At 37.7% G+C, this 26,639-nt stretch overlaps 2 protein-coding genes across 14 annotated transcripts in view; one reads left to right on the top strand and one right to left on the bottom strand.

Annotated features, from left to right (window-relative positions):
• Positions 1-17,502, bottom strand: part of FAM149B1 (family with sequence similarity 149 member B1) — an 86,869-nt gene extending 69,367 nt beyond the window's left edge. For 2 of the 8 annotated variants that reach the window (XM_058696696.1, XM_058696690.1), the window contains exons 1-3: positions 17,284-17,500; positions 11,012-11,116; positions 8,957-9,086 (exon numbers count right to left, since the gene is read on the bottom strand). In XM_058696696.1, coding sequence (XP_058552679.1) covers positions 8,957-9,086; positions 11,012-11,116; positions 17,284-17,330 — 282 coding nt within the window. In that variant the 5' untranslated portion in view covers positions 17,331-17,500. Of the gene's footprint in view, positions 1-8,956; positions 9,087-11,011; positions 11,148-13,162; positions 13,447-17,283 lie in introns of those variants that run through there. The other 6 variants (XM_058696693.1, XM_058696691.1, XM_058696692.1 and 3 more) reach the window with 6 other exon arrangements.
• A 14-nt stretch (positions 17,503-17,516) lies between these two features.
• Positions 17,517-26,639, top strand: part of ECD (ecdysoneless cell cycle regulator) — a 44,148-nt gene continuing 35,025 nt past the window's right edge. For 3 of the 6 annotated variants that reach the window (XM_058696686.1, XM_058696683.1, XM_058696685.1), the window contains exons 1-5: positions 18,851-19,065; positions 22,089-22,206; positions 24,551-24,638; positions 24,743-24,921; positions 25,866-26,058. In XM_058696686.1, coding sequence (XP_058552669.1) covers positions 18,861-19,065; positions 22,089-22,206; positions 24,551-24,638; positions 24,743-24,921; positions 25,866-26,058 — 783 coding nt within the window. In that variant the 5' untranslated portion in view covers positions 18,851-18,860. Of the gene's footprint in view, positions 17,762-18,160; positions 18,179-18,850; positions 19,066-22,088; positions 22,207-24,550; positions 24,639-24,742; positions 24,922-25,865; positions 26,059-26,639 lie in introns of those variants that run through there. The other 3 variants (XM_058696688.1, XM_058696687.1, XM_058696689.1) reach the window with 3 other exon arrangements.

Genomic DNA, 26,639 nt, shown 5'->3' with positions numbered 1-26,639 from the left:
CTATTAATTTTTTTTGTTGTTTATTTTAGAGAAACAGAGAGAGGGCACAGCAGGGGAGAGGGGCAAAGAGACAGACAGACAGACAGACAGAGAGGGAGAGGGAGAGGGAGAGGGAGAGGGAGAGGGAGAGGGAGAGGGAGAAGGAGAGAGAGAGAGAGAGAGAGAGAGAGAGAGAGAGAGAGAGAGGGAGAGAGAGAGAGAGAGAGAGAGAGAATCTTAAGCAGGCTCCATGCTCAATGTGGAGCCTAATGTGGGGCTCGATCCCATGGCCCTAGGATCATGACCTGAACCGAAATCAAGAGTCAGATGCTCAACTGATTAAGCCACCCAGGTGCCCCTAAACTGTATTAGTTCTAATAGGGTTTTTGTTTGTTTGTTTTGCAGATTCTATAGAATTTTTTGCATACAAAATTCTTTTCTTATGATAACTTTGGCTTTGGTAGCAGGGTAAAAATGGCTTCATGGGATGAGTTAGGAAGTGTTCCTCTGTTTTCTAAAGAGTTTATGATAGTTATTTATTCTTCTAAATATTTGGTAGAATTTGCCAATGAAGCCATTTTTGCCTGTTTTTTTTTCTTTGTAGGAAGATATTTTACTAATTTAATTATCATAGATCTACGTGATTTTTTAAAAAATCCATTTGGCAATTGTGTCTTTTTAGAAATTTGTCAATTATATCTAAATTATCTAACTTCTTGGCATGAAGTTGCTTATTACATTCCCTTAACCTTTTAGTTTCTGAAGGATCAATAATTATGACCCCCTCATTCATTTCTAATCTTGTTAATTGTGTCTTTTTTCTTGGGAAGACTAAAGACTTGTCAATTTTGTTGAATTTTTTTAAAGAACCAACCTTTGACTTTATTTATTTGTCTCTATTGTTTTTGTTTTCTATTTCATTAATTTCTACTCTCATCTGTATTATTTCTTTCCTTCTGCTTGCTTTTGATTTAATTTACTCTTTTTTAATTTCTAAAGGTAGAAGCTTATGTTATGGATTTGAGACCCTCTTTTTTTTTCTGTAGACTTTTTCTATTTTTAAAATTATATTATGCATTATATTAGTTTCAGGTGTAATGATTCAATATTTATATTGTGAAATGATATATTGTGAAATGTATATATGTGAAATGATTGCAGTAAGTCTAGTTAATATATGTCACCATACATAGTTACAGAATTTTTTTTCTTGAACTTTTAAGATCTCCTCTCTTAGCAAGTTTCAAATATGCAACACAGTATTATTAACTATAGTCACCATGCTGTACATTACATGTACATAACTGGAAGTTTTGAATTTTTGACTCCCTTTACCCACTTTACCTACCCCCCAACTCCCACCTCTGGCAACCACCAATCTGTTCTCTGTGTCTGAGTTTGATTTTTTCCCCTACAGTATTTAAAGCTATTAATTTTCCTCTAAACACCACTTGAGCTATGTTCTACAAATTTTGATATTTTGCTTTTCCCTTTTCATTCAATTCAAAATATTTCCTAATTTCCCTTGTAGATTTCTTCTTCGACCCATCAGTTAATTAAAAGAAAACTGTTTAATTTCCAAATCTTTGGGGATATCCCAAATTTCTACTTAATTCCAGCGTGGTTGGAGAACAAACCTTGTATAGTTTCAGTCCTTGTATTAGTCCTTGTTTTAGATAAAAAAGAATATATATTCTGCTGTCGTGTGGAATGTTAGGTCAAGTTGGTTAATAGTGTTATTCAACTCTTCAATAGGTTTGCTGATTTCCTGTCCACTTGTTCTCTTTTTAATTTTTTTTCATGTTTATTTTTGAGAGAGAGAGACAGAGCATGAGTGGGGGAGGGGCAGAGAGTGAGGGACACACAGAATCCAGAGCAGGCTCCATGCTCTGAGCTGTCAGCACAGAGCCCAACGTGGGGCTTGAACTCACGAACCATGAGATCATGACCTGAGCCAAAGCTGGACGCTTAACCGACTGAGCCACTCAGGCACCCCTTTGTCTAGTTGTTCTATCAAGTATTGGGAGTGGGGTATTGAAGTCTCTGGGTATAATTTTTGTGTTGTCTGTTTCTCCTTCACTTCTGTCAAATTTTACTTCATGTACTTTAAGGTGCTTTAAAGGCTTGTACTTAGATGTGTATATATTTGTACAAGCTTTTTTTTTTTTTTTTAATGTTTGTTTTTATTTTCGAGAGAGACAGAGCATGAGTGGGGAGGCGTAGAGATAGAGGGATACACAGAATCCGAAATAGGCTCCAGGCTCTGAGCTGTTAGCACAGAGCCCAATGCGGAGCTCGAACTCACAAACAGTGAGATCATGACCTGAGCCGAAGTCAGACACTCAACTAACTGAGCCACCCAGGTGCCCCTGGCTTTTTTTTTTTTTTTTTAATGTTTATTTGAGACAGAGTGAGTATAAGCAGGGGAAGAGCAGGGGGAGGGCAGATCTCATGAACCAAGAGATCATGACCTGAGCTGAAATCAAGAGTCAGATGCTTAACTGACTGAGCCAGGTGCCTCGAATTGGTCTTTTATCATTATGAAATGTCTCTTTGTTTCTAGTAGTATTGTCTTTATTTTGTCTGCCTTGACTTTTTTTTTTAGTTTTTTTTAACGTTTATTTATTTTTGAGACAGAGAGAGACAGAACATGAATGGGGGAGGGGCAGAGAGAGTGGGAGACACAGAATCGGAAGCAGGCTCCAGGCTCTGAACCATCAGCCCAGAGCCCGACGCGGGGCTCGAACTCATGGACCGCAAGGTCGTGACCTGAGCTGAAGTCGGATGCTTAACCGACTGAGCCACCCAGGCGCCCCTGTCTGCCTTGACTTTTAATTTCTGTGCCCTTTCATTATTTCCTCTGCATTTGCATGCTGCATGGATATGTGGAGAGTTTATCAGTGCCTATGAGTATCTTATTTCCCGGGTTTCCTTGATAAATTTCTGGATAATCTACTTTTTTGCCCTAACCAGTACTAAATCCACAGACTATCTGAGCCACTATTTGCCTTGTTTGTATGCCACTGAGTTTGCTACTGTTACTGATGATGCCATTGGGGTATCAGTTTGTGTCCAGGTTCCACTCCAAACTACTGAGCCCTCTGGTGGTGAAGCTGCTAGTTGTCACAGCTTGCCTCTTTGTAGTAGAACACATTCTCACTGTTCTTAACTCATGGTTCTAATGATTTTCATGAATAACTGCTTCTCTGTTAAGTTCAATTAACAGAGAATTTGGTCAATTTCAGGGCTCTGAAATGGTTGCTTGTGACTTTTTATTGTTGCTTTTGGGGAAAAAGACTTGTCAAGGTATTCACTCTGCAATACTAGAAGTCCCAACTCATAATTTTCTTTTATGATATGTTTTTCTCAGGTTTGGGCATCAATATATTATGATGGCTTCATAAAGTGCATTAAAAATGCTCCTGTTTTTTGGAAAAAGCTGTGTGACTTTTATTTCTTCCACAAAAAAATGTATGATAGATTCAGTAGTGAAACCATGTAGGCGTAAAGCTTTCTCTAAGAGAGTTGTTTGATTCAGTTTCTTTAAGAATTTTACAAGTATTCAGTTTTGAGGAATTTGTCCATTTTATATAAGTTGCAGAATTTATTGGCATAAAGCTGTTCCTATTCTTTTAACATCTGTAGGGTTGATGTTTACTCTTTCATTCATGATATTTGTAATCTGTGTTTCCTTGCTTTTTCTTGACTAGTATCACCAGAGGGCTTATTATTAATCTTTTCAAAGGATCCTTTTCAAAGGATCAACTCTTGGACTTGTTCATTTTCTCTTTTATTTATCTGTTTTCCTTTTCACTGATTTTTGCTCTTCATTATTTCTTTCATTCTTCTTTCCTACCATTTTAAGCTAGAAACTTCAATTATTCATTTCAAAGCTGTATTCTTTTCTAAAATAGGAAATTTTAAATTTTTTAATGTCTTTTATTATTTTATCTTAGAGAGAGCAAGAGCGAGCATGAGTGAAAGAAGGGCAGAGAGAGGGAGACACAGAATCTGAAGCAGGCTCCAGGCTCTGAGACCAACACGGGGCTTGAAGTCATGAGCAGTGAGATCATGACTTCAGCCAAAGTTGGATGCTCAACTGACTGAGCCACCCAGGCCCCCCTAAAAAAATTTTTTTTAATGTTTGTTTTTGAGAGAGAGAGAGACAGAGTGTGAGCAGGGAAGGGGCAGAGAGAGACAGGGAGACACAAAATCTGAAGCAGGGTCCAGGCTCTGAGCTGTCAGCACAGAGCCCAATGCGGGGCTCGAACTCATGGACTGTGAGATCATGACCTGAGCCAAAGTCAGATGCTCAACTGACTGAGCCACCCAGGTGCCCCAGGACTGATGTTCTTGTAAGAAGACATGCCAGAGGTCTCTCCATCTGTGAGCATGCCCAGAAGAAAGGCCATATGAGGACACAGGATGCTAGAAAGAGAAGCCTCGCCAGAAACCAACTCAGACGGCACCTTGCTTTTAGACTTCCAGCCTCCAGAACTGTGAGAAAATAAATATCTGTCGCTTAAGCCACATAGTCTGTGGTGTCTTGTTATGGCAGCCTGGGCTAAGACAAACTGCCTCTTTTATTGCTAGGGAATAGTCCTCTTTCATAGGGCAAACTCAGTGTTTTCAAGTTTAGTTTGTCTCATATTATAACCATGTCAGCCTACTGTGTTCATGGTATATCCTTCTCTGTTCTTTAAATTTCAACCTAATGTGCCTTTATATTTACAGTGCATTTCTTCCATATAGTATACAGTTGAGTTTTGCTTTTTATCCATTCTGACAATCTCTGCATTTTAATTGGAGTGTTTAATCCATTTACATTTGTTTTAATTGTTGACAAAACTGGGTTAAATGTACCATCTTGCTACTTCTTTTCCATTTGTCCCTTCTGTTTTTTGGTCCTCTCTTGTTCCTTTCTTTTTTTTTTTTTTCCCTGACTTATTTGATCAACAAATCAAGTATTTCTTAGTTTTCCATTTTATTTCCCAATTGGCATAACTTATTCTTATAATTTTTTAATGCCTGCTCTAGAGCTAATATCATGCATTCATAACATATTGAAGTCTAGTTAGAGTCAGTATTTTACCACTTCATACCTTCTTCTTCACACTTCCCATTTCTCTCTTGATACCTGACACTTCACAAATATAACAGCCTTATAACAGAATAATTCCATTTACAACCACCCATCCTTTGAATTGTATTTGTCTCATCTTTCACTTCTATAGGTATAAACTCAATCTTGCATAAAGAAGAAATCACCAAAAAATACAGACTTTTGTATTTACCCGCTTATTTATAATTTCTGGTGCTCTTTATCTCCCCCTGACCTGCATATTCCAGCTACTTCATCTTCCATGAACTCTGATCTCTGTTCCTCAGCACAATAGGACCACCATGCCTCGTTTGGACTCTGGCTCACAAATCCACAGTCAGAAAGTTATCCCCAGTCAAGAACCAGGGTAAACAGGGGCTCACCTTATGAGTTTCCTTTCTCAGGGACTGTAAATATATATTGCCTGTTATTCAGTGCCTTAGAGACACCCAGCATGGAGTTTCAAAGTCAGAACAGAATAAGGAAAGCATCAACCTGGGAGAGCAGCCTGGTATATGAAATTGGAACCCACGCAGAGTAATGAGGGCGTCTGTGTAGGAAGATGGTCTGTTGTATGGAAGGAGACCAAGAGGGGTGAAGAGAACATCTAAGCAATATTCCTGACCCTGGGCAGTGCAATAGGGTTTTCTAGTTATTTTGGCAGTATAACAAGTACTCCCAAACTTACTGACTTAAAACAGCAACAATCATGTATTATCTCTCCCGGTTTATATAGGTTAGGAATTTTTAATCACAGCAGGAATAGCTTATCTCTTCTCCACAACATCTGAGATAAAGCTCTTAAAAACATCTTGAAAAACATGAAGGCTTGGACCTGAATTCATTTGAATGGTCATTCACTCAAATCTCTGAGAGTTGATGCTGGCTTTCAGCTGGGGGCTTCAGTTCATTTCCACATGGGTTTTTCCATGTGGTCTGAACTTCATCACAACACAGTGGCTGCAATCCAAGGTCAAGTATCCAGAGAGAGAGAAAAAGAGGCAGGCAGAAGCTGTGTTACTTTCTAACCTAGAAAATCATACAGCATCACATTCACTGCATGCTAATGACTGAGGCAAATGATCCATTCAGATTCAAGAGGAAAGAACATATATCCTATCTCTCAATGGAGGAGTATCAATATCTTGTAAGAAGAGCATCATGTGAGATGGGATATATACTGGCATTTCTTTTGAAACTACAGTGCCACAGTGGGTGTTTTCAGGCGGGGGAGCAGGTTGTTTCTGGGTGTTGGAGCACAAGTAAGATGAAGAGGATGTCCATGTGGGGAGTAGCGAGCTTGTAATGTTGGAACCAGAATGGAGAGAAGAAAGCTACTATGTTGGGAGCAGGCAGCCTCACACAGGGTGACAGTCCAAGCAGGATGAAGAAGGTGTCTGTATAGAAGTCAGGACTACACTGGGTGTCTGACTCTGAGCAGGGTGAAAAGAGCACCAAATGGGTAAAAGGATGCAGGGGGTAGTGACCCAGTATAGGTTGTTGAAACATCTGTGAAGTAAGAAGGGTATTTGCAGAGGTTAGGAGGCAGTAAAATTAATAGGAAACTGGTTACATTCAGGAGGATTTATCAAGTAAATTACCTACTCTGACATACATGTGATACCTGCAATGAAATGTTTGTGTAATATAAGGAAAATATCAACATTATTTATATCCTAACTAGAAACCTTGAAAAAGCATGATCATAACAATAAATGTCAATGATAAATGTATTCTTCAAAAAATTAAAATGGTTTTAATTCAACTCCTAGGTATATACCTAAGAATATTCAAAAACATATGTCTACAGAAAAACGTTCACACAAATATTCATAGTAGCATTATTCAAAATAGCCAAAAAACCAAAATAACCTAAATGTCCATCAACTGATGAACAGATGAACAAAATTTTGGAATTTTTTGGAATAATATTCATCAACAAAAAAGAAGTACTGACACATGCTAAAACATGGATAAATCTTGAAAATATATGAAGTGAAATAAGCCAGACACAAAAGGTCACATACTGTATGATTCATTTATATGAAATGTCAGAATAGGCAATCCATACAGACAGAAAGCAGATTGGTGGTCCACAGCGGGTTGGGGGACTGGAGGGTTGGAAAGGGACAGCTAATGCATATGGGACATCTTTTGGGGGTGATAAAAATGTCCCGAAATTAGACATAGTGATGGTTGCACAACTTTGTGAATATACTAAAACCACTTAACTGTTCACTTTAAAAAAGTGAATTCTGGGGTGCCTGGGTGGCTCAGTTGGTTGAGCGTCTGACTTCGGCTCAGGTCATGATCTCACAGTTTGTGAGTTCGAGCCCCGCGTTGGGCTCTGTGCTCACAGCTCAGAGCCTGGAGCCTGCTTCCAATTCTGTGTCTCCCTCTCTCTCTCTGCACCATCCCCACTCATGCTCTGTCTCTCTCTGCCTTAAAAATAAATAAAATATTTTTTTAAAAAAAGTGAATTCTATGTTATGTGAATATCACAGTTAAAAATAACAAATCCAGTGAAAGTTTAACCTAGTATTAAATAAATGAGAAATCTATTAAAACATATAATAACATGTTAGAAGTTTTAAAAACATGACAAAGAATATAAATTTTTGCCAGAAGCCAACATTATCCTACAACTCAGTTCCCTTAAAAAACAGGGACTGTACCTTTACACACCAGCAATAAATAGATTAAAAATGTAATTTTTAGGGGCGCCTGGGTGGCTCAGTCGTTTAAGCATCCAACTTTGGGTGAAGTCATGATCTCACAGTTTGTGGGTTCGAGCCCCACATCAGGCCCTGTGCTGACAGCTCAGAGCCTGGAGCCTGCTTCAGATTCTGTGTCTCCCTCTCTCTTCTCTCCCCTGCTTGTGCTGTCTCTAAGATAAATAAATGTTAAAAAAAATTTTTTAATGTAACTTTTATATTATACCATACAAGGTACCTAGAAATAAATATTCAACAAGTGGAACTTTATGGATACAATTATAATAATTTATTAAGATATATTTTAAAAATTAATATTAAATGAAAAGATTTATGGGGTACCTGGCTGACTCAGTCATTAGAGTATAAGACTCTTGATTTGGGGGTTGTGAGTTCAAGCCCTGTGTTGGGTGTAGAGATTACTTAAATAAATAAGCTTTAAAAAATGCAAAGATTTATATATCAAATTCATGAATAGAAGAACTCAATATCATTAAGATAGCAATCCTCCCCAAGCTGACCCATGCAATTTAACAAACAGATTCTAACATATATGTAAAGGATTGGCCAAGAGAATTGTGAACAATGCCGTAAGAATTCCCTACCAGATATTATGGATTAGAAATAAGTCAATCTCATCTCAACACCCATTAAATAATGACTGAATAACACTTTGGGTAGATATCTTTAGTCCTTTTTTCTAATATATGTATAAACAAAAATATATGTAAACTCAAATTAGAACCACACTATACATACTATTTTTAATCTGCTTTTTTCATTTAACAATATATCATAATCATTTTCCCAGTCTATAATAGCTTAATAATCAACCTCTAAGAACAATTTAAACAACAAGGTAACATTAGTGGTGGAGAGACACATTAGTGTACTGCACACAGCAAAAGGAGTAGATCCAGGGCCCAGATCCATATTAATATGCAACTGTTTAAGTCAAACACTAAGTACCTAAAAGGATTAACTACTATATCCATAAAAGCAAAGCAAATACTGAAAGAGGGTAAAAACTGATGAGAAATATTAAAATATAAAGAAACGATGAAGGAAAGTAAAGGAATGAAATATACTGACAAAACTGATAAATCCTAACTCCCAGAATAGTCTGCCAAGAACTCCATCAGACCAATAACCAACAACTCACACCATATCCCCAGGAGAAGTCCGAGCTGCCTTCAGTGGAGATCCCTGTGCCTGTATAACTTGGAAAAGCAGATCTTGAATTCCCAGTGTCAGCTGATGTAAAAGGTGATTCTTGTGTGATGTCAGACTCACTAAATGCCCAATTTGGAAGGAAGAGAGAAAAAAGAGAAATTCTTATATTTCCTCAAGTTTCTGTAGCATTAACTATTCAGCAATTTACTAGATGACAAGCATATACACAAATATATCTATCCACAGGAGAAAAATAAATGAAGAACTTATCAATTAAGCATCATGGAAAAATCCTACCTAATTCCTGCAGAATTGATGACAGTGATTCTAAATAATTCTAGTGGTGGTTTACAATAAATATTTTTTAATATAATCTATTGTCAAATTGGCTTATATACAACACCCAGTGCTCATCCCAACAGGTGCCCTCCTCTTTCCCCTCTTTCCCCACTCCCATCAACCCTCAGTTTGTTCTCTATATTTAAGAGTCTCTTATAGTTTGCCTCCCTCCCTCTCTGTTCGTAACTATTTTTTTCCCCTTCCCTTCCCCTATGGTCTTCTGTTAAGTTTCTCAAGATCTACATATGAGTGAAAACATGGTATCTGTCTTTCTCTGACAGACTTATTTCACTCAGCATAACATCCTCCAGTTCCATCCACGTTGCTGCAAATGGCATGATTTTATTCTTTCTCACTTCCAAGTAGTATTCTATTGCATATATAAACCACATATTCCTTTTTTTATTAAAAGATTTTTTTTAATGTTTTATTTATTTTTGACAGAGAGACAGAGCATGAGTAGGGGAGGGGCAGAGAGAGAGGGAGACACAGAATCCGAAGCAGGCTCCAGGCTCTGAGCTGTCAGCACAGAGCCCGACGGGGGGCTCGGACTCACAGACCGCGAGATCATGACCTGAGCCAAAGTCAGACGCTCAACTGACTGAGCCACCCAGGCACCCCAAACCACATATTCTTTATACATTCATCAATTGATGGACATTTAGGCTCTTTCCATAATTTGGCTATTGTTGAAAGCATTGCTATAAACATAGGGGACATGTGCCCCTATGCATCAGCACTCCTGTATCCCTTGAGTAAATTCCTAGCAGTGCTATTGCTGGGTCGTAGGGTAGTTCTATTTTTAATTTCTTGAGGAACCTCCACACTGTTTTCCAGAGTGGCTGCGCCAGTTTGCATTCCCACCAACAGTGCAAGAGGGTTCCCATTTCTCCACATCCTTGCCAGCATCTGTAGTTTCCTGATTTGTTCATTTTAGCCACTCTGACCAGTGTGAGGTGGTATCTCAGTGTGGCTTTGATTACAACAAATACTTTAACATTCTACTTATAACATCTACCTTTGAAAACTAAAAACATTTCAGAAGTATGAAAGTAATATCTGGACTTGTGTGGCACTTTTACAGTTTACCAAGCACTTTTATAGATATAATCCCATTTATTCCTCCCAACAACTTGGTGATGTAGAAGTCAACCCCATTTTAAAGACAATCTATTGAGTTCTAGGTTTTGAAATTAGTTTTTATGATTATAATTTTTCTATGATACCACATTGCTTCTCAGAACCCTCTTTGAAGTTACAGAATGATAACTGCAGCTAATACTCACCATATGCCAATTATTGTGCCAAGTTTTACATATTTTATCTCATTTATATTTACAACACTCTTTAAGAGATACTATTATCTGGTAAGTTGCCTAGTGTTACTCAGCTAGTAAGTGGCAGAACCAGGATTAAAAATCAGATCTGTTAGACTCCTCCTGAGTCTTGTCTTTTAACTATGTAATAATACTACTTTAAGGGTTATAAGTATGATGTTTTCATTAGCTGTTCCAGAATAAAAGTTGAATGGTACTGAAAATGCGATAAAAGTCCTTGTTTTGTTTCATTAGTTCAAGATTAGATATCAAGCCCAAGCCAAAACACACACACACACACACACACACACACACACACACACACACACACAAAACACTTGTGCCATTATGCAGTGTAATAAGCAAACAAGTACAATTTGTGTTGTTACCTTTGGGAACTCGTATCTTTTTCATGGCTGTCATTGGTAGAAGAAATTTCATCCAGCTGCTCTGGAAGGGGATGATGATTAATAGCATGTTTTGTTATTCCTTTCCTGTGAAAGATTTTTTAAAAAGTTATATTTCCTGTAAAGAAAAAAACATACTTTCAGCAGCTTAACCTACAAGCTAATCACCTACTTCCTGCTGCTCTGGGACTGTTCTGTCCAATACAGAAGCCACTAGCAATTAGCAGTTAAAGTGTGGTTAATTGGTGTGATGAGCATCATTGGATGTTGTATGGAAGTACTGAGTCACTATACTGGGCACCTGAAACTAGTATCAGACTGTATGTTAACTGGAATTCACACAAAAACTTTAAAATTTGGTTAGTCAAAAATGGGATGTGCTTTAAGTTTATAACACACAGGATTTTGAAGGCTTAGTATGACAAAAACGTGTAATGGATCATTGATAATTTTATCTTGATTACATATTAAAATGATAATATTTTGGATATACTAGATTAAAAAAATATATTCTTAAAATTAATTTCACTTCAAATTTAAAATATAATAAGTTATAATCAGATACCTATTAGAATAGCTAAAACAAAATATGGTAGTAACACCAAATGCAGGCGAGGATGTGAAACCAGATATCTCATGCTCTCCTGGTGGAAATATAAATTGGTACAGCCACTCTGGAATAGTCTCACAGCTTCTAATAAAACTAAACACATGCATTTACCATAAGACCTAGCCATTCACTCTTGAGAACTGATCTCAGAGAAATGAAAACTTACGTTCACACAAAAATCTGTACACAAATGTTTGCAGCAGTTTTATTTATAATTGAAAAAAAATGGAAACTGAAATGTCCTTTGATGGGTGAATGGTTAAACTCTGATATATCCACATGATGAATAAGATTGAGCAATAAAAAGGAGTGAACTATTGATACATGGAACAACTTGGATGGATTTCAAGGTGAAAAAAGCAATCTCAAAAGGTTACATACTATATGATTCTATTGATATAATGTTTACAAATGACAAAACTATAGAGGTAGAGAAAATATTAGTGGTTACCAGAGGATGGAGAAGGGAGTGGAAGTGACTATAAAGGGGTACACAAGGACATTCCTTGGTGGTGATAAAAAAGCCATCTTGATTGTACTGGTGGTTACACAGTTCTATAAATGAGACCAAACTGCACAGAAGTCTATATACACATACACAAAACAGTGGATATAAAAACTGATATAAAAACTGATTTAACAGTATTGTACCAATATCAGTTTCTTGGCTTTGACACTATACTAGCTACATAAGTTGTCATCTTTGGGGGAAACTGGGTGAAGGGTTCATGGGACTCTATGTACTATTTTTGTAACTAACAGTGAGTCTATAATTAGTTGAAAATAAAAAGGCAAAAAATTAATTTTATCACTTTCTATTCTTTTAATGTGACTACCTGAAAATTAAAAATTATATATGTGGCTTATATTATATTTCTATTGGACAGTGCTGCTCTAGGGAATTCAACATGTACATTAGAATAAACTAAGGGGTTAATTATTTTATGTTCAAGTCTTAATCATCCATAGTAGGCTTTCCTCCCCCACAAAATTCTGTAATAAATTAAGTTTAGGAAACATGATAGTCTAAACAAAGTACACAGGCTTCTTTATAAAAGGTCTTCTCAGGGTCTTTAATATGCCAATGTATATTATAAATCTCTAATATTCTTATTTCACAGAAAGGAAAGTGAAGCACAGAGAGACTAAGTAACCTGCTTAAGGTCATATGTCTAGGAAGTGATGGAGCCAGGATTCAAATCCAAGTACTCTGGCTCTGAGGCTTCTCAGAGCAAATGAATAATTTGAGAGTTTAATTCACTAAAGAAATAGAAAGCTATATCTATTTCTATTTCACTATTTTCACTAATAGAAAGCTATATCTTTCATATATAAAGATAAAGCTAAGGGACCCAGCAGCAGAGCTTTTACTTTAAATTATTTCTCAAATGATAGGGATGGACAGATGATTAAGAGACAGATGAAAAGATGCTCAACATCACTCATCATCAGAGAAATACAAACCAAAACCACAATGAGATACCACCTCACACCTGTCAGAATGGCTAAAATTAAGAACTTACGCAACAACAGATGTTGGCAAGGATGAGGAGATAGGGGAACAATTTTGCACTGTTGGTTGGAATGCAAACTGGTACAGCTACTCTGGAAAACAGTATGGAGGTTCCTCAAAAAATTAAAAATAGAGCTACCCTACAACCCAGCAATTGCACTACTAAGTATTTATCCAAAAGATACAAAAATGCAATGTTTATAGCAGCACTATCAACAACAGCCAAATTATGGAAAAAGCTTAAATGTCCATCATCTGTTGAATGGATAAAGAAAATGTGATATATATACACAATGGAATACTACTCAGCGATCAAAAAAGAATGAAATCACCATTTGCAACAATGTGGATGGAACTAGAGTGTATTACGCTAAGTGAAATAAGTCAGAGAAAGACAAATACCATATGATTTCACTCGTGGAATTTAAGAAACAAAACAGATGAACATAGGAGAAGGGAAGGAAAAATAAGATAAAAAGAGAGAGGAAAGCAAACCATAAGACTCATATACAGAGAACAAACTGAGGGTTGCTGGAGGGGTGTTGGGTGGGGAGATGGACTAAATGGGTGATGGGCATTAAGGAGGGCATTTGTTGGGATGAGAGCTGGGTATTACATGTAAGTGATGAATCACTGGGTTCTACTCCTGAAACCAATACTACACGGTATGTTAACTAACTTGAATTTAAATAAATTTACTTAAAAAAAAATGGTAGGGATGGATTTGTGGAGAGCTATTTTTTACTCCTCTTATTCAACAATCCTCCAACCAAAAGTTGTCTTTGAGACAGTGGCAGTAAACAGAAATGTGGATTCCAGCTACAAGACAGAAATTTAAGACATTTTTTAGTCTGTCAAAGAAATCTCTATAAAATGACTGTTAGGGGCGCCTGGGTGGCTCAGTCGGTTAAGTATCCAACTTCGGCTCAGGTCATGATCTCGAGGTTTGTTAGTTCGAGCCCCGCGTCCGCTTCTGTGCTGACAGCTCAGAGCCTGGAGCCTGCTTCAGATTCTGTGTCTCCCTCTCTCTCTGCCCCTCCCCTACTCATGCTCTGTCTCTCTCTCTCTCTCTTCCTGTCAAAAATAAACAAGCATTAAAAATTTTTTTAAATAACAGATAATACCAAAGAAATATTAAATGTAATAGCATTGTTTTTACATAAGAAAATGCATATTTAGAGATGCATACTGCAGTATACAGGGGTGAAATGATAGTGTCTGGGGTTTTGCTTCCTTATTTACAGATGATGGACAGAGAGGCTGAAAAGAGATAAAGAATATAGATGAAGCAAATATATCAATTTTTGATTGTTACTGAATTTGGGGGATAGGTGGTTCAATATATTATTCACTATACATTTATATTTGAAACATCACTTTTTAAAATTTTATTTTTATTTTTTAAAATTTACATCCAAATTAGCATAAAGTGAAACAATGATTTTAGGAGTAGATTCCTTAATGCCCCTTACCCATTTAGCCCATCCCCCCCTCCCATAACCCCTCCAGCAACCCTCAGTTTGTTCTCCAGTTGTTCTTGAGTCTCTTCTGTTTTGTCCCCCTCCCTGTTTTTATATTATTTTTGTTTCCCTTCCCTTATTTTCATCTGTTTTGTTTCTTAAAGTCTTCATATGAGTGAAACATCACTTTTTAAGTATTAAAGCTGTATGTTGAAAACTTTTTATTTCAAGCTCTTTTCAATATCTATAATTTGGAACTATTAGGGAGAAAAGGAAAGTTACTTCTTCAAAGCAAATTATCATAATGCCAAAAATAAAAATTGCTTTTATTTTACTATCATTTAGATACATATAATCTTCATTATCTTCATTATTCACATCATATTCTCCTAGAGAATCACCTTTGGAGAGAGTGGTCTTTAAGGAGTATCAAGTCAACAATAGAGAACAAGTAACAGAACTATACTGGATCAGTAATTCTGGCCCACTAAGTGCCTACCAGCAATTTTTTTCACAAAAGATTTTTTTTTGCTACTTTCAGAATGGTCAGAACTAATTATAAAAGCAGACTTTTACCTAAGACCTGTTCCCTTTGTTTGGAAAATGACTTTCTTCTTCCTACTTCCTAAAAAGCTTATTATCTGAATTGCTACTGTGTAGATATCCTATTACTTAGTAGATAATAAGCTTCTGTAAGGCAAGAAGAGATCACAGATTTTCTTTGTATGGCTATTGTAGCAAGTAAAGATGGGAAGGGGCAAGAAAATTGCCAAATACTAAGGATCTACCCTGTGCCATTATTTTATTTCATCTTTTTTATTTTATTTTATTTTATTTTATTTTATTTTATTTTATTTTATTTTATTTTATTTTATTATTTCTTAATGCTTTCATTTTTGAGAGGGAGAAAGAGACAGAGCTCCAGCAGGGGTGGGGCAAAAAGAGAGAGGGAGACACAGAATCCGAAGCTGGCTCCAGGCTCTGAGCTGTCAGCAACCCATGAACCGTGAGATCATGACCTAAGACGAAGTCAGATGCTTAACTGACTGAGCCACCTAGGCGCCCTTGTGCCATCATTTTAGATATGCTTTTAGATAAGGTGTTAGTCCTATAGTACAGAAATGAATGCTCAAATATTTAGTAATTTGTTTAAAAGACACATGGCTAGAGAAGAGCTTAGCCAGCAACCCAGAGTGACTGAAAATTCCACGCTTGTTATTATCATATATACTTAGCATATTTTTTTAATTTTTTAATGTTTATTTTTGAGAAACACACACACACACACACACACACACACACACACACACACAGAGTGTGAGTGGGGGAGGGGCACAGGGAGGGGGAGACAGAGTCTGAAGCAGGCAGGCTCTGAGCCCTCAGCACAGAGCCTGATGCGACCCTCGAACTTAAAAAGCACAATACTATGACCAGAGCTGAAGTCAGATACCTAACCAACTGAGCCACCCAGGCGCCCCTATACTTAATACTTAATTAATAAATGTATAATTGCTAAAATTACATAGCTCAATGGAGAAAAAAGTTGGGATTTGAGGATTAAAAGGCCAAGCTCAAAACCTATTGGTTTTATAATCTTAGGATGTGTAAACTTTCTGATGTTTCAGCTTCTGAAAAACTGAAAGCTAATCATACCCATCTTACAGAATTGTTGCAAGGGATCAAAATGTGAAAGTCTTTTTGAAAGTGTAAAGCATTAATAAATGCAGGACATTATCATTACTTGCTAAATTACAACACCTCACCAAGGGTGGGAGGGGTGTATTTCAGCTGCAATATATGCTCTCTAAAGCAAAACTTATCCTTAAGGATTCTGATGTTTAATTACAAAAATGGGGAAACAGAATGTATAATGATTATGACCAAGGCTTCAGGATCAGATTGACACCAGGTTTGTGTGCTGGTCCACCACTTCCTGGCTGTGTAATCTTTGGCTTGCTACAATCTTTAAAAATCTGAGGGGCGCCTGGGTGGCGCAGTCGGTTAAGCGTCCGACTTCAGCCAGGTCACGATCTCGCGGTCTGTGAGTTCAAGCCCCGCGTCAGGCTCTGGGCTGATGGCTCGGAGCCTGGAGCCTGTTTCCGATTCTGTGTCTCCCTCTCTCTCTGCCCCTCCCCCGTTCATGCTCTGTCTCTCTCTGTCCCAAAAATAAATTAAAAACGTTGAAAAAAAATTTAAAAATAAAAATAAAAATCTGGGATCGTTATCTGTAGAATGTGCAAAATAATATTCTCTATTCTGGTATCCTTCCTAATAGGATTAAGTGAGCTAATGCATGTAAGCAGCTTTGCACGGTGCCTGGCACTAGATGTATTCAACTTTTTTGTAGCACTCAGCTATTAGTAACTTCTCGATTCGTCAATGGCCATTGTCAGTGAGGCATGAAACACTGAGTAAGCTACAAATGCCAAAGACCCAGTCCCTGAGTTCAGGAAGTGCAGCCCAAGAGGGCCAAGCCCTAGGACAGCACAGGAGACATGCCCTTAGCTGGAGGTGGAAGGAGAGCGTCCAACAAGGCTGGGAGGAAACAGTTCCTTCCCCTGCCCTGAGAAAGGAAAGGTGGGAAGCGCTGCTTGGAAGGGGTCCCCAGAGCGCCCGCTGCCAGCCTCAGCCTCCCACGGCCCCGGTTAGGATGGCTGAGCAGTCCACTTACAACTCCAAGCTCTGTGGCACCGCCTTCCGGGTGTATCTGGAGATCATCCTCCTCTTCCTCCTCTGCCGCGGAGGGGGCGGGCACGCCAGGGTCGGGGCCTCGGGACCTGGCCCTCCCGCCGGCTCCGGCCCGGCCCCCTCCCGCCACCTTCCGGCCCCGTCACGCCCCGTCGCCTAGACTCCGGACCGCCACCTCTCCAGGGTCCCTACCCCTCTAGCCCTCCGCCCTGCCTGCTTCCCCGCGGGAGCGGAAGTGACGAACGCACCTGAGCACCCACCTAATGTTCCCGCGGACGCGCAGCAGTGACGTTGCTGGGAGTTCCGGGGCGAGCGGGTGTTTCAGGGGTGTCGGCTAACCTCAAGCGCCCGAGAAGCGTCTGGCCTGACCTTGGGCCGGACTTGGACTGCTACTGACGCGGTAGGAGGGGCGGTCGAGGAAAGGTGCCGCAGCCGAGACGCGTGGGGCAGGCCCGAGGATCGTAAGCGGAATTGGCTTCAGTTTGTCGGATGGAGGGAGAAAGCGTAGTCTGAGTCAAGAGCGCTAGACTCCAGCTCAGCCCTCTACAGCTTGGTCTCTTCTCTTTCTGTGCTCTGGTTTTCTCACCTGTACAGCAAGGAATTAGGCTGAGTGGTCTCGAAGCTCCTTCCAGTTCTGACACTAAATTCTTCATAAAAATGTGTGCTTGGCATTATGGGGCGGGTCGACAGAATTATCTGTCGCTCTGGCTTGAGAAGCCAAATGATTTGGACAGACTGCGGTGACTGGATGCAGGTTCCTCTCGACTTCGTTTTATTAGCCCATTAGAAAACCGAGTAAGGATAAAAATCGAATTGTGCCTTACAGTGGACCATCCAGTACAGTGCCTGCCTTTACCAAGCCTCATCTGGCAGCAATAGTGAGCTAGCACTTTTGTTTTAAGGAAAACCCTTAGAAAATAGATATCTATCTACCTGCTCTTAATATACTGGAGCTGTACCCCCTGAGACCTGAAAAGGGAGCAGTTTTAGGACAGCTGTAGGATCAAGAACCGTGGGCAAATTATTTTGGGGTGAGATGATAGGACATGAATGTTTTGTATTCCCCTATGCCATACAATATTCATAAGAAGAGGAAAAGGCCCCAGAAAGAGAAAGTGAAGTGCCGAAAGTGACAACTAATTAGTGGCGGACCTGGGACTTTTGATAGTATTGAAACATAAAATGTTATTGTAATGTTTCTCAAAGTGTGCTACACACACTGCTGCTAGTACAAGGGCAAACATTTTTTTTTTTAATTCTTACACGCCTATTAATTTGGGAATGTGACACTGGATTCCCATTTACTGTATTATATCAAAAGTTCTTTTAATATAATTTCAAGTGTGAAGAACATAATTTTCAGCATAAAAACCTCATTAAAAGTATATTAAATAGGTGTTACTATTAATGCTTGATAAAGTCAAAAAATTTCAATGATAGTATGTGGGGAACTGAATTTTGGAAAACAATGGAATCATCTAGAATAGTTTGAGAATTTGGATATTCTGCATTATTCTATGTGGTTTATGTTATTGAAACTTTAAATGTAGTTTTCAAAGAATGGAAGAAAATATGAAGCTTGCTACAGTGGAAGACACTGTGGAGTATCACCTATTCCTGATACCAGGTGAACCAAGAGACCCAGAAAAACACAAAGAGATTCTTCAAAAGTATATTGAGAGGATAATGACCCACTTTGCACCTATGCTGGTCCCCTATATCTGGCAGAATCAGCCTTTCAATCTCAAATACAAACCTGGAAAAGGTATGGCTCTTTTACTTGATTTGATACATGTGAATTTTAATTCTGACAACAGTGATGTGTAATAGTCCATAGTTCATTCAGTGTTGTCAGGAGATTTATAACCTGAACTTTTTAGATTAGTGATGCTTGCTTATATTTGGTTAAGCCCTTAAACTAACCAAAAAAAATTTTTTTTAATTCATTTGATGAAAGCTTTCTAATAGTAATTACCTTAGGAACCTAATACATACTCAAAATGACTGAACCGTGGCTATTCTTTGGAACTTTACTTTTCTATGCTAGAATGTATCTGGGTACCTGTACTAAACAGGTCAGGCATCTGCTTCCTTAACCATAGCTTCCTTTAGTGGTTACTCTGTATTCCTCACTCTTGATCATGGGTTTCGTAGGCTGCCTTTTTTCACACAGTTGGCTCTACCTGACTTATAAAGAGCAATCATTGGGCTTAATGACCATTATTTGCCTCTAAGAAGTATTTTGAGGTTCTTTCATGCTTCCTTGTGTTGTTGGTGCTTAAGATCTGACCTCTGGCCAAGTATGGCACTTTTTCTTATCATTTCATATAGCTTTAGTAAAATGACTCCTGAATAGGTGACCAAGGCTCTGCTCCAGGGTCTTATTTCAGGAGTCTAGCATCTTTTGATACTGTCAGTCTAGGTCTTGATTTCGTGTTTATCTGTTATCTTTTGGTTAGCAGTTGCCACATGTCTTCCCTTGTGTTCATTTTATAGAACCCCTGTTCACTGAAACACATGTAATATTTATTGGCAAGAACACTCTCACAGTGGCACAGCACATCCAAGACCAACTCCTTATCTGTTTCCTAGAAAATCATTTTTACCCAATGTTTTCTTGTTTTCCTTAATGGCTTTGCTATCCACCTAGTTATTCAAGCTTGTTAGTAATTCAGAATTGTATTCAGCTCTTCACTGCAGCATATTCACTTCACAGCACTAAATCCTACTGTGGTTACTCCTAAAATATGACCCTTTCTCTACATTTCCTTGGCTACAATCTAGACCCTCTTAATCTCTTCATCTGGAAGACTACAGTAACCACCTAAGTAACCTCTCTGGTTCCCATATCTCCAGTTCTTCACATTGTTGCCAGCTACCCTTGTAAAACACAAATTTGATCATGTTACTCTTCTGCCTAACATCCTTCACCAGTTCCCCATTGCTTCTGGATGAAGTTAAAATTGAAGTTTAATATATAAGGTAGATAAAAATAGACACTTTAATTGGAGCTTCTCTAGTTGAAGAAATTTGAGAGACCTGGGGTGAGGTGAAGAGTTAGTTGGGATGTTCTTCCCACCTGTTTTTTTTTTTTGTTTTTGTTTTTTTTTTTTTTTGTTTTTTTTTGCCATGGCAGCTCTAAAAACACTCTATAATGTGCTTGTTTGACCCTTAGTCTGTTAATGTGGTAGATTACATTTCTTGATTTTCATACACATTCCATTCCATTCCAGGAATATATTCTACTTGGTCATGGTGTACAATCCTTTTCATGTGTTGAATTTAGTTTGCTAGTATTTTCTTGAGGATTTCTGCATTAGTGTTCCACGGAAATTGGTCATGGTTTTCCTATATTGTCTTTGTTTGGCTTTATTATGAGGGTAATGCTGGCCTCATAAAATGAGTTTGGCAGTGTTCCCTCCTCTTCAGTTGTTTGTAAGAGTTTGAGGAGGATTGATGTTAATTCTTCTTTAAATGTTGGTAAAATTCTGGGGTGCTTGGGTGGCTGTCAGTTAAGCATCCGACTTCAGCTCAGGTCATGATCTTACAGTCCCTGGGTTCAAGCTCTGTGTCGGGCTCTGTGCTGACAGCCCAGAGCCTGGAGCCTTCTTCAGATTCTGTGTCTCACTCTTTCTCTGCCCCTCCCTTGCTCATACTCTGTCTCTCTCTCAAAAATAAATAAACATTAAAAAAAAAGTTTAAAAAAAATGTTGCTAAAATTCTCCAGTGAGCCTTTCTCTGTTGGGAAGTTTTTTGATTACTGATTCAGTCTCTTTCTAGTAACCAGAAGTAATTCAGTCTCCTTCTAGTGATCCAGTCTTGATATGTTGTGTGTTTCTAAGAATGAACTTATTTCTTCTAGGTTATCCAATTGGTTGGTGTACAATTGTTCATATCATATGTTTCCTTATAGTCCTTTTTATTTCTGTAGTATAAGTTGTTATATTGCCTGTTTCATTTCTGATTTTAGTTACTTGTGTCTCCTTTTTTTTCTTACTAATTTAAGATTTTGTAAATTTTGTGATCTTTCAACAAACCAGCTCACCTTAGTTCATTTTTTTCTGTTCTCTATTTCTTTTATCTCTGTTCTAATCTTCATTATGTTCTTCTTTCTGCTAGCTTTAGGTTAGCTTTTTCTTTTTCTAGTTCCTTAAGGTGTAAAGTTAGGTTGTTGATCTGAGATCTTTTATAACTATAAACTTCCTCTTAGCACTGCTTTTAGTATGTTACATCTTTGTTTTCATTTGTCTCCTTGTATTTTCTAACTTCCTTTGTGATTTCTTCTTTGACCTATTGACCTGTTTAAAAGTGTATTAAGTTCTACATATTTTTGAATAATGCACTTGTTTAAAAAATTCCTGCTCCATCTAAATCTAGCTTCCTGATATTCCTAGAACACTTTATTGTCTGTCATGCTTATGTGCCTTTGCACATGCTATTCTCTTTTTCTGGAAAGCCTACTTCTGGTCATTCTTCCACATGAACATAGCTCAGATATTCTTTATGGTCACAGAGCCCTCAGTGCATATGTCCATTCATTATCTTGTTGTTGTTGTTGTTGTTTCATTATCTTGTTTTGAGATGGTGTGGTTGTCTTGTCTCCGGTTGTCTATGGGTCCTCAAGGGTGGGCTTTTTATATCCTGTTCAGAGTTGCAACCCCAGCTCCCAGCTGTGATACCTACAGTATAGTCAGTCAATGAATGTTCGTTTAATTGAATGATTACTTGTATGTTTATGTGTACAGACAAGTTTATTTGGTTATATGATTGCTTTTCTCTTGTTTTTAGGAGATGTTCCTGCTCATATGTTTGGCATGACAAAGTTTGGGGATAACATTGAGGATGAATGGTTTATTGTTTATGTAGTAAAGCAAATTACAAAGGAATTTCCAGAGTTAGTAGCAAGGTATTAGTTATTTTAATAATCTAAAGGAATTCTCTTGTTGAGACTGACCACATTTTTATCCACTTAGTAAAAATTTTTTGGTAGTCTGGTAGAGATTGAACAAATTTGAGACATAGATTTTGAAAGTGACTTGTGTGTTTTCTTCCTTTTTTCTTGTGACTTCCTTTTCTTTGAGGAAAAATTAAAGTACATTGGAGAATTTAACTTCTAAATTTTTAAACGAAATCTGCCTATTTTAGCTTTTTAAAAATTATTCTCATTGTGAAAGACCAAATACAGATGGTAAACAAAGTTCAAACAATACCAAAGGGTGTACTGCTCTTTAAAAACAAAATCATAGAAAAAATTCCATTCATGTATACATATACATATACATTACAGATTTCTTTACTATGTCTTCCTCTATTTTACCATAGCGCATACCCCCCCCGCATATATGTTGAGAAATCACATACAGAAAAATTTAAAGAAAAATTAGTGAACAGTATTGAAAGCAAAGTAGGTAACACTGTTTAAAATGGAAACTGATAGTTCTCTGTAATTACCAAGTTGTGTCAGCAGAGGGCGTTTCACCCATTTGCCGCATGTTATTCTAGTTTTCCTGTTAGCCCCCAAATTCTAATCCATTCCCCCAACCTCTTCCCCAGCTGAACAAAAAGAAAAACAACTCTGAAAATGTATTATTATTTCAAAATTTCAAACATGAAAGTAGAGAGAATGAACCCACGTGTACTCCTCACTCAGCTCCAATAATTACCAATTCATGTTCCTTTACCCATAGCTTTCCCCTCCTCCTTTCCCCTACTCCTTTTACATAGCAAGATTATTTTAAAGCAGATCTCCAATACTATGCCATTTTATCTTTAAATACTTTTAAGATGTAAATAGAATAGATAAGAATTCTTATTTTAGACGCTACTGTTATCACACCTAAAAATAATTGTCAGTAATTTCTTCATAAATGATAGAATTTTATATGAACAAACTCCAAGATAGATGTTTCTATCTTTACAATGGTAATAGGGGAGGACAATGCCTTTTGTGTATGGATTCTGATCTTTATATAATGATGGCGCATACCTACACACCAGGCCTATAAAGCTCTTTGACTAATAGGCATCTACTGTCTTGTTGGGGATTTGGTTTTTAAATTTTTTTTTAAGTTTGTTTATTTTTGAGATAAAGAAAGAGAGTGTGAGCAGGGGAGTCACAGAGAGAGAGGGAGACACAGAATCTGAAGCAGGCTCCAGGCTCTGAGCTGTCAGCACAGAGCCCGACACAGGGCTCAAGCTCACCAACTGAGATCATGACCTGAGCTAAAGTCGGACACTCAACCAACTAAACCACTCAGGTGCCCCTTGTTTTTAATTAGAAAAAGAAAGAACTTCCTCTATGTCTCTGCCAGATTAATCTTCCTAAGGTAGAGCCCTAACCATTTTTCTACACTGCTTTAAAACCATTCATTCCTTAAAAAAAAAAAAAAAAAAAAAAAATAGAATAGAATAAAACCAAGCTCATTCTCATTGACTCTGCCGACATTTAAAGCTCTTCCCAAAATGATATAACTGTGCTTTTCTAGTCTTGTTCTTTACTAGTGCCATTCTCCAAATATCTACCTTAAATAGACACCTCCATGATTTTGTCATTGCTAATCCCTCTCCCAAGAACATCTCAACTTTTCTCCGTATATCTCCACCCATAAAAAGTGAAAAAATCTAGAATCTAGAAAAAATCTACCTTTTGTGTGACAAGAGGAGAAAATAAGAGTTTATATTCCTATTAACTAGATTATGCTTAAGTGAACCTAGAAGGATAAACAAAAAATAACAATGGTTGGAGGGTAGGAATGGGGCATATAGGGACAAAAGTAGGAAGGAAACTGTTCCATTGCAGAACTTTTTATGTACTTTTTAAAAGTTTAGCCATGTGACTGTCTTACCTATTCAAAATTTTAAATTTAAAAAATAATACAAATAAGGCAAAACAAAATTATCTTTCAGGGTCCAAGTAACTCTTCCATAAAGGCTTTCCTTATCTTGGCTCTATGTGGGTTTTTTTCTTCTTTTGACACCTAATTGTATGTTTTTCATATTTGTGTCTGTTATTATTTACTTATGTACTTAATTTGTTCTCCTTATCATCTCCCTCCAACTCCTCTTTCAATCTTACAATCTCCCTGAGAGATTCATGGTGTCTGAAATATTTTGCTTTATTATAACGATCTGTACATAGCATGTACTCATACATTAACTAAAATGAAAGAGAACATATTAGAATAAATGTGTTTTGATTCGTAGCATATATGTGCTTTTTGAATGCATAATTGGAATTTCTTTTGCAAAAGGATTGAAGACAATGATGGTGAATTCTTGTTAATAGAAGCTGCTGACTTTCTCCCTAAATGGTTGGATCCTGATAATAGTGCCAATAGAGTAAGTGTATCCAAGTTTGGAAAATTTACAGAGATGAAATCATGTTACTAGTACCTAGAGTTTGTCAGTGCCCAGAATGAAAATTAAAATGTATCATTTTGCAGGTATTTTTCCACCAGGGAGAGCTGTGCATTATTCCTGCACCAAGGAAACCTGGAGCAGTATCCTGGTTACCCTCCACACCCCCTACAATCCCACAAGCTTTGAATATAATCTCAACACACCCAGAAAAAATTTTGGCTTCAGATTCTATACAAGCTGCTGTGAATAGGCGCATTAGAGGGTAAGAAAAATATTTTCAGTGCTAGTCAAAGAGCCTTTTGATTTAATGCGGTTCAAGTCTTCCACTGAATGTAGAATTTCTTTCACCTAGATTAATGCTCATTTTCATTCTGTCATCATCCTTCATGAAAGTGACTAACAACAGATTAAATTTACATGTTTTAAAATTAAGGAACAGATGTATCTTTTAATTCCCAATCATAGATGTTATATTGCAGTCCCAATATTTTTGCATTTATTTACTTAGATATTGTGGCTAAGTTCTATCTATATCCATAGGTAAAAATTTTGAGACCTTGGGGTGCCTGGGTGGCCCAGTTGGTTAAGCATCCAACTCTGATTTCAACTCAGGTCTTGATCGCAGGGTCATGAGTTTAAGCCCCTTGTTGGTCTCTGCACTGCACGTGGATCCTACTTCAATATTTTTTGAGACCTTTAGGAATGAAAACCTAAGGGAGCATAGTGTGCTTTGTGGGACTCTGTATAGTATTCTTTGGTCTGTGTGGAACACTTTAGGCTCTAGGCCGAAAAGACAGTCTTTACCTAACATATTAGTTCAACCTTTCACATTTGAGTACCTAGGCAATGTTTACTACCATTCAAGTTTTAACAATATAAAAATCTCTCTTAACTTTGTTTCAGCATACTTTGTACCATTGTTTTAAAAGAATAAACTCTGATTTTATTCTTGTTCCAAAAAATAGTAGAGTTTTCATTTTGTTTTTATTGAACTACATTAGTCCCTTTTCTTTATTTTCCATTTCTTCCTACCTTTTCTCTTTCTCTCTCTTCTTTTCTGCAGTTTTAGTGTATATGGTAGCTTTATCTTCACTTTCCTTGTCATTCAACATCTCTTGATGAACCAAGACAAGGGGAACTAAATGCTATAAGAACGCTAGATATTTACATATCATAAAATAAAAATAATTATGTTACCTGTCACAGATACCCAGAAAAAATTCAAGCCTCCCTTCATCGAGCACACTGCTTCCTTCCAGCTGGTATTGTAGCGGTGTTAAAGCAGCGCCCCAGATTGGTGGCTGCAGGAGTCCAAGCATTTTACCTACGGGACCCTATTGACCTGCGAGCCTGTCGTATTTTCAAGACTTTCTTGCCTGAAACACGAATAATGGCATCGGTAAGATAGCTCTCCCGGTTATTTGTTTCCTCACTGGCAAGAGAGTTGAACATCATTTTAATTGTGCACTAGAAAAAACTGGAAATATTCTGCTTCCTCATCTCAAGTTAATACACTTTTTTTTTTCTTTTCTCCCATTCTAGTGGAGGAAGATTTCAAGAGATTTCACTCCCTAGTTTGTATCTAAATGTTTCCTAGATATCTTCTGGCCACATTTTTCCTATTTTGTTTTCTTCTTAAGAATAAAACATTTCGGGCGCCTGGGTGGCGCAGTCGGTTAAGCGTCCGACTTCAGCCAGGTCACGATCTCGCGGTCCGTGAGTTCGAGCCCCGCGTCAGGCTCTGGGCTGATGGCTCAGAGCCTGGAGCCTGTTTCTGATTCTGTGTCTCCCTCTCTCTCTGCCCCTCCCCCATTCATGCTCTGTCTCTCTCTGTCCCAAAAATAAATTAAAAACATTGAAAAAAAATTAAAAAAAAAAAAAGAAAACATTTCATTTCTTCCAGAGAATTAAGAATTATTCTTTATCTTCTACCCACCTAAACTGCCATATAATGTAACTGATAAGAATTCCATTAGTGAT

This window comes from Neofelis nebulosa, chromosome 13, assembly GCF_028018385.1.
Source record: "Neofelis nebulosa isolate mNeoNeb1 chromosome 13, mNeoNeb1.pri, whole genome shotgun sequence".
Taxonomy (NCBI): Eukaryota; Metazoa; Chordata; class Mammalia; order Carnivora; family Felidae; genus Neofelis; species Neofelis nebulosa.
This window is presented reverse-complemented; position numbering and strand designations above follow the sequence as displayed.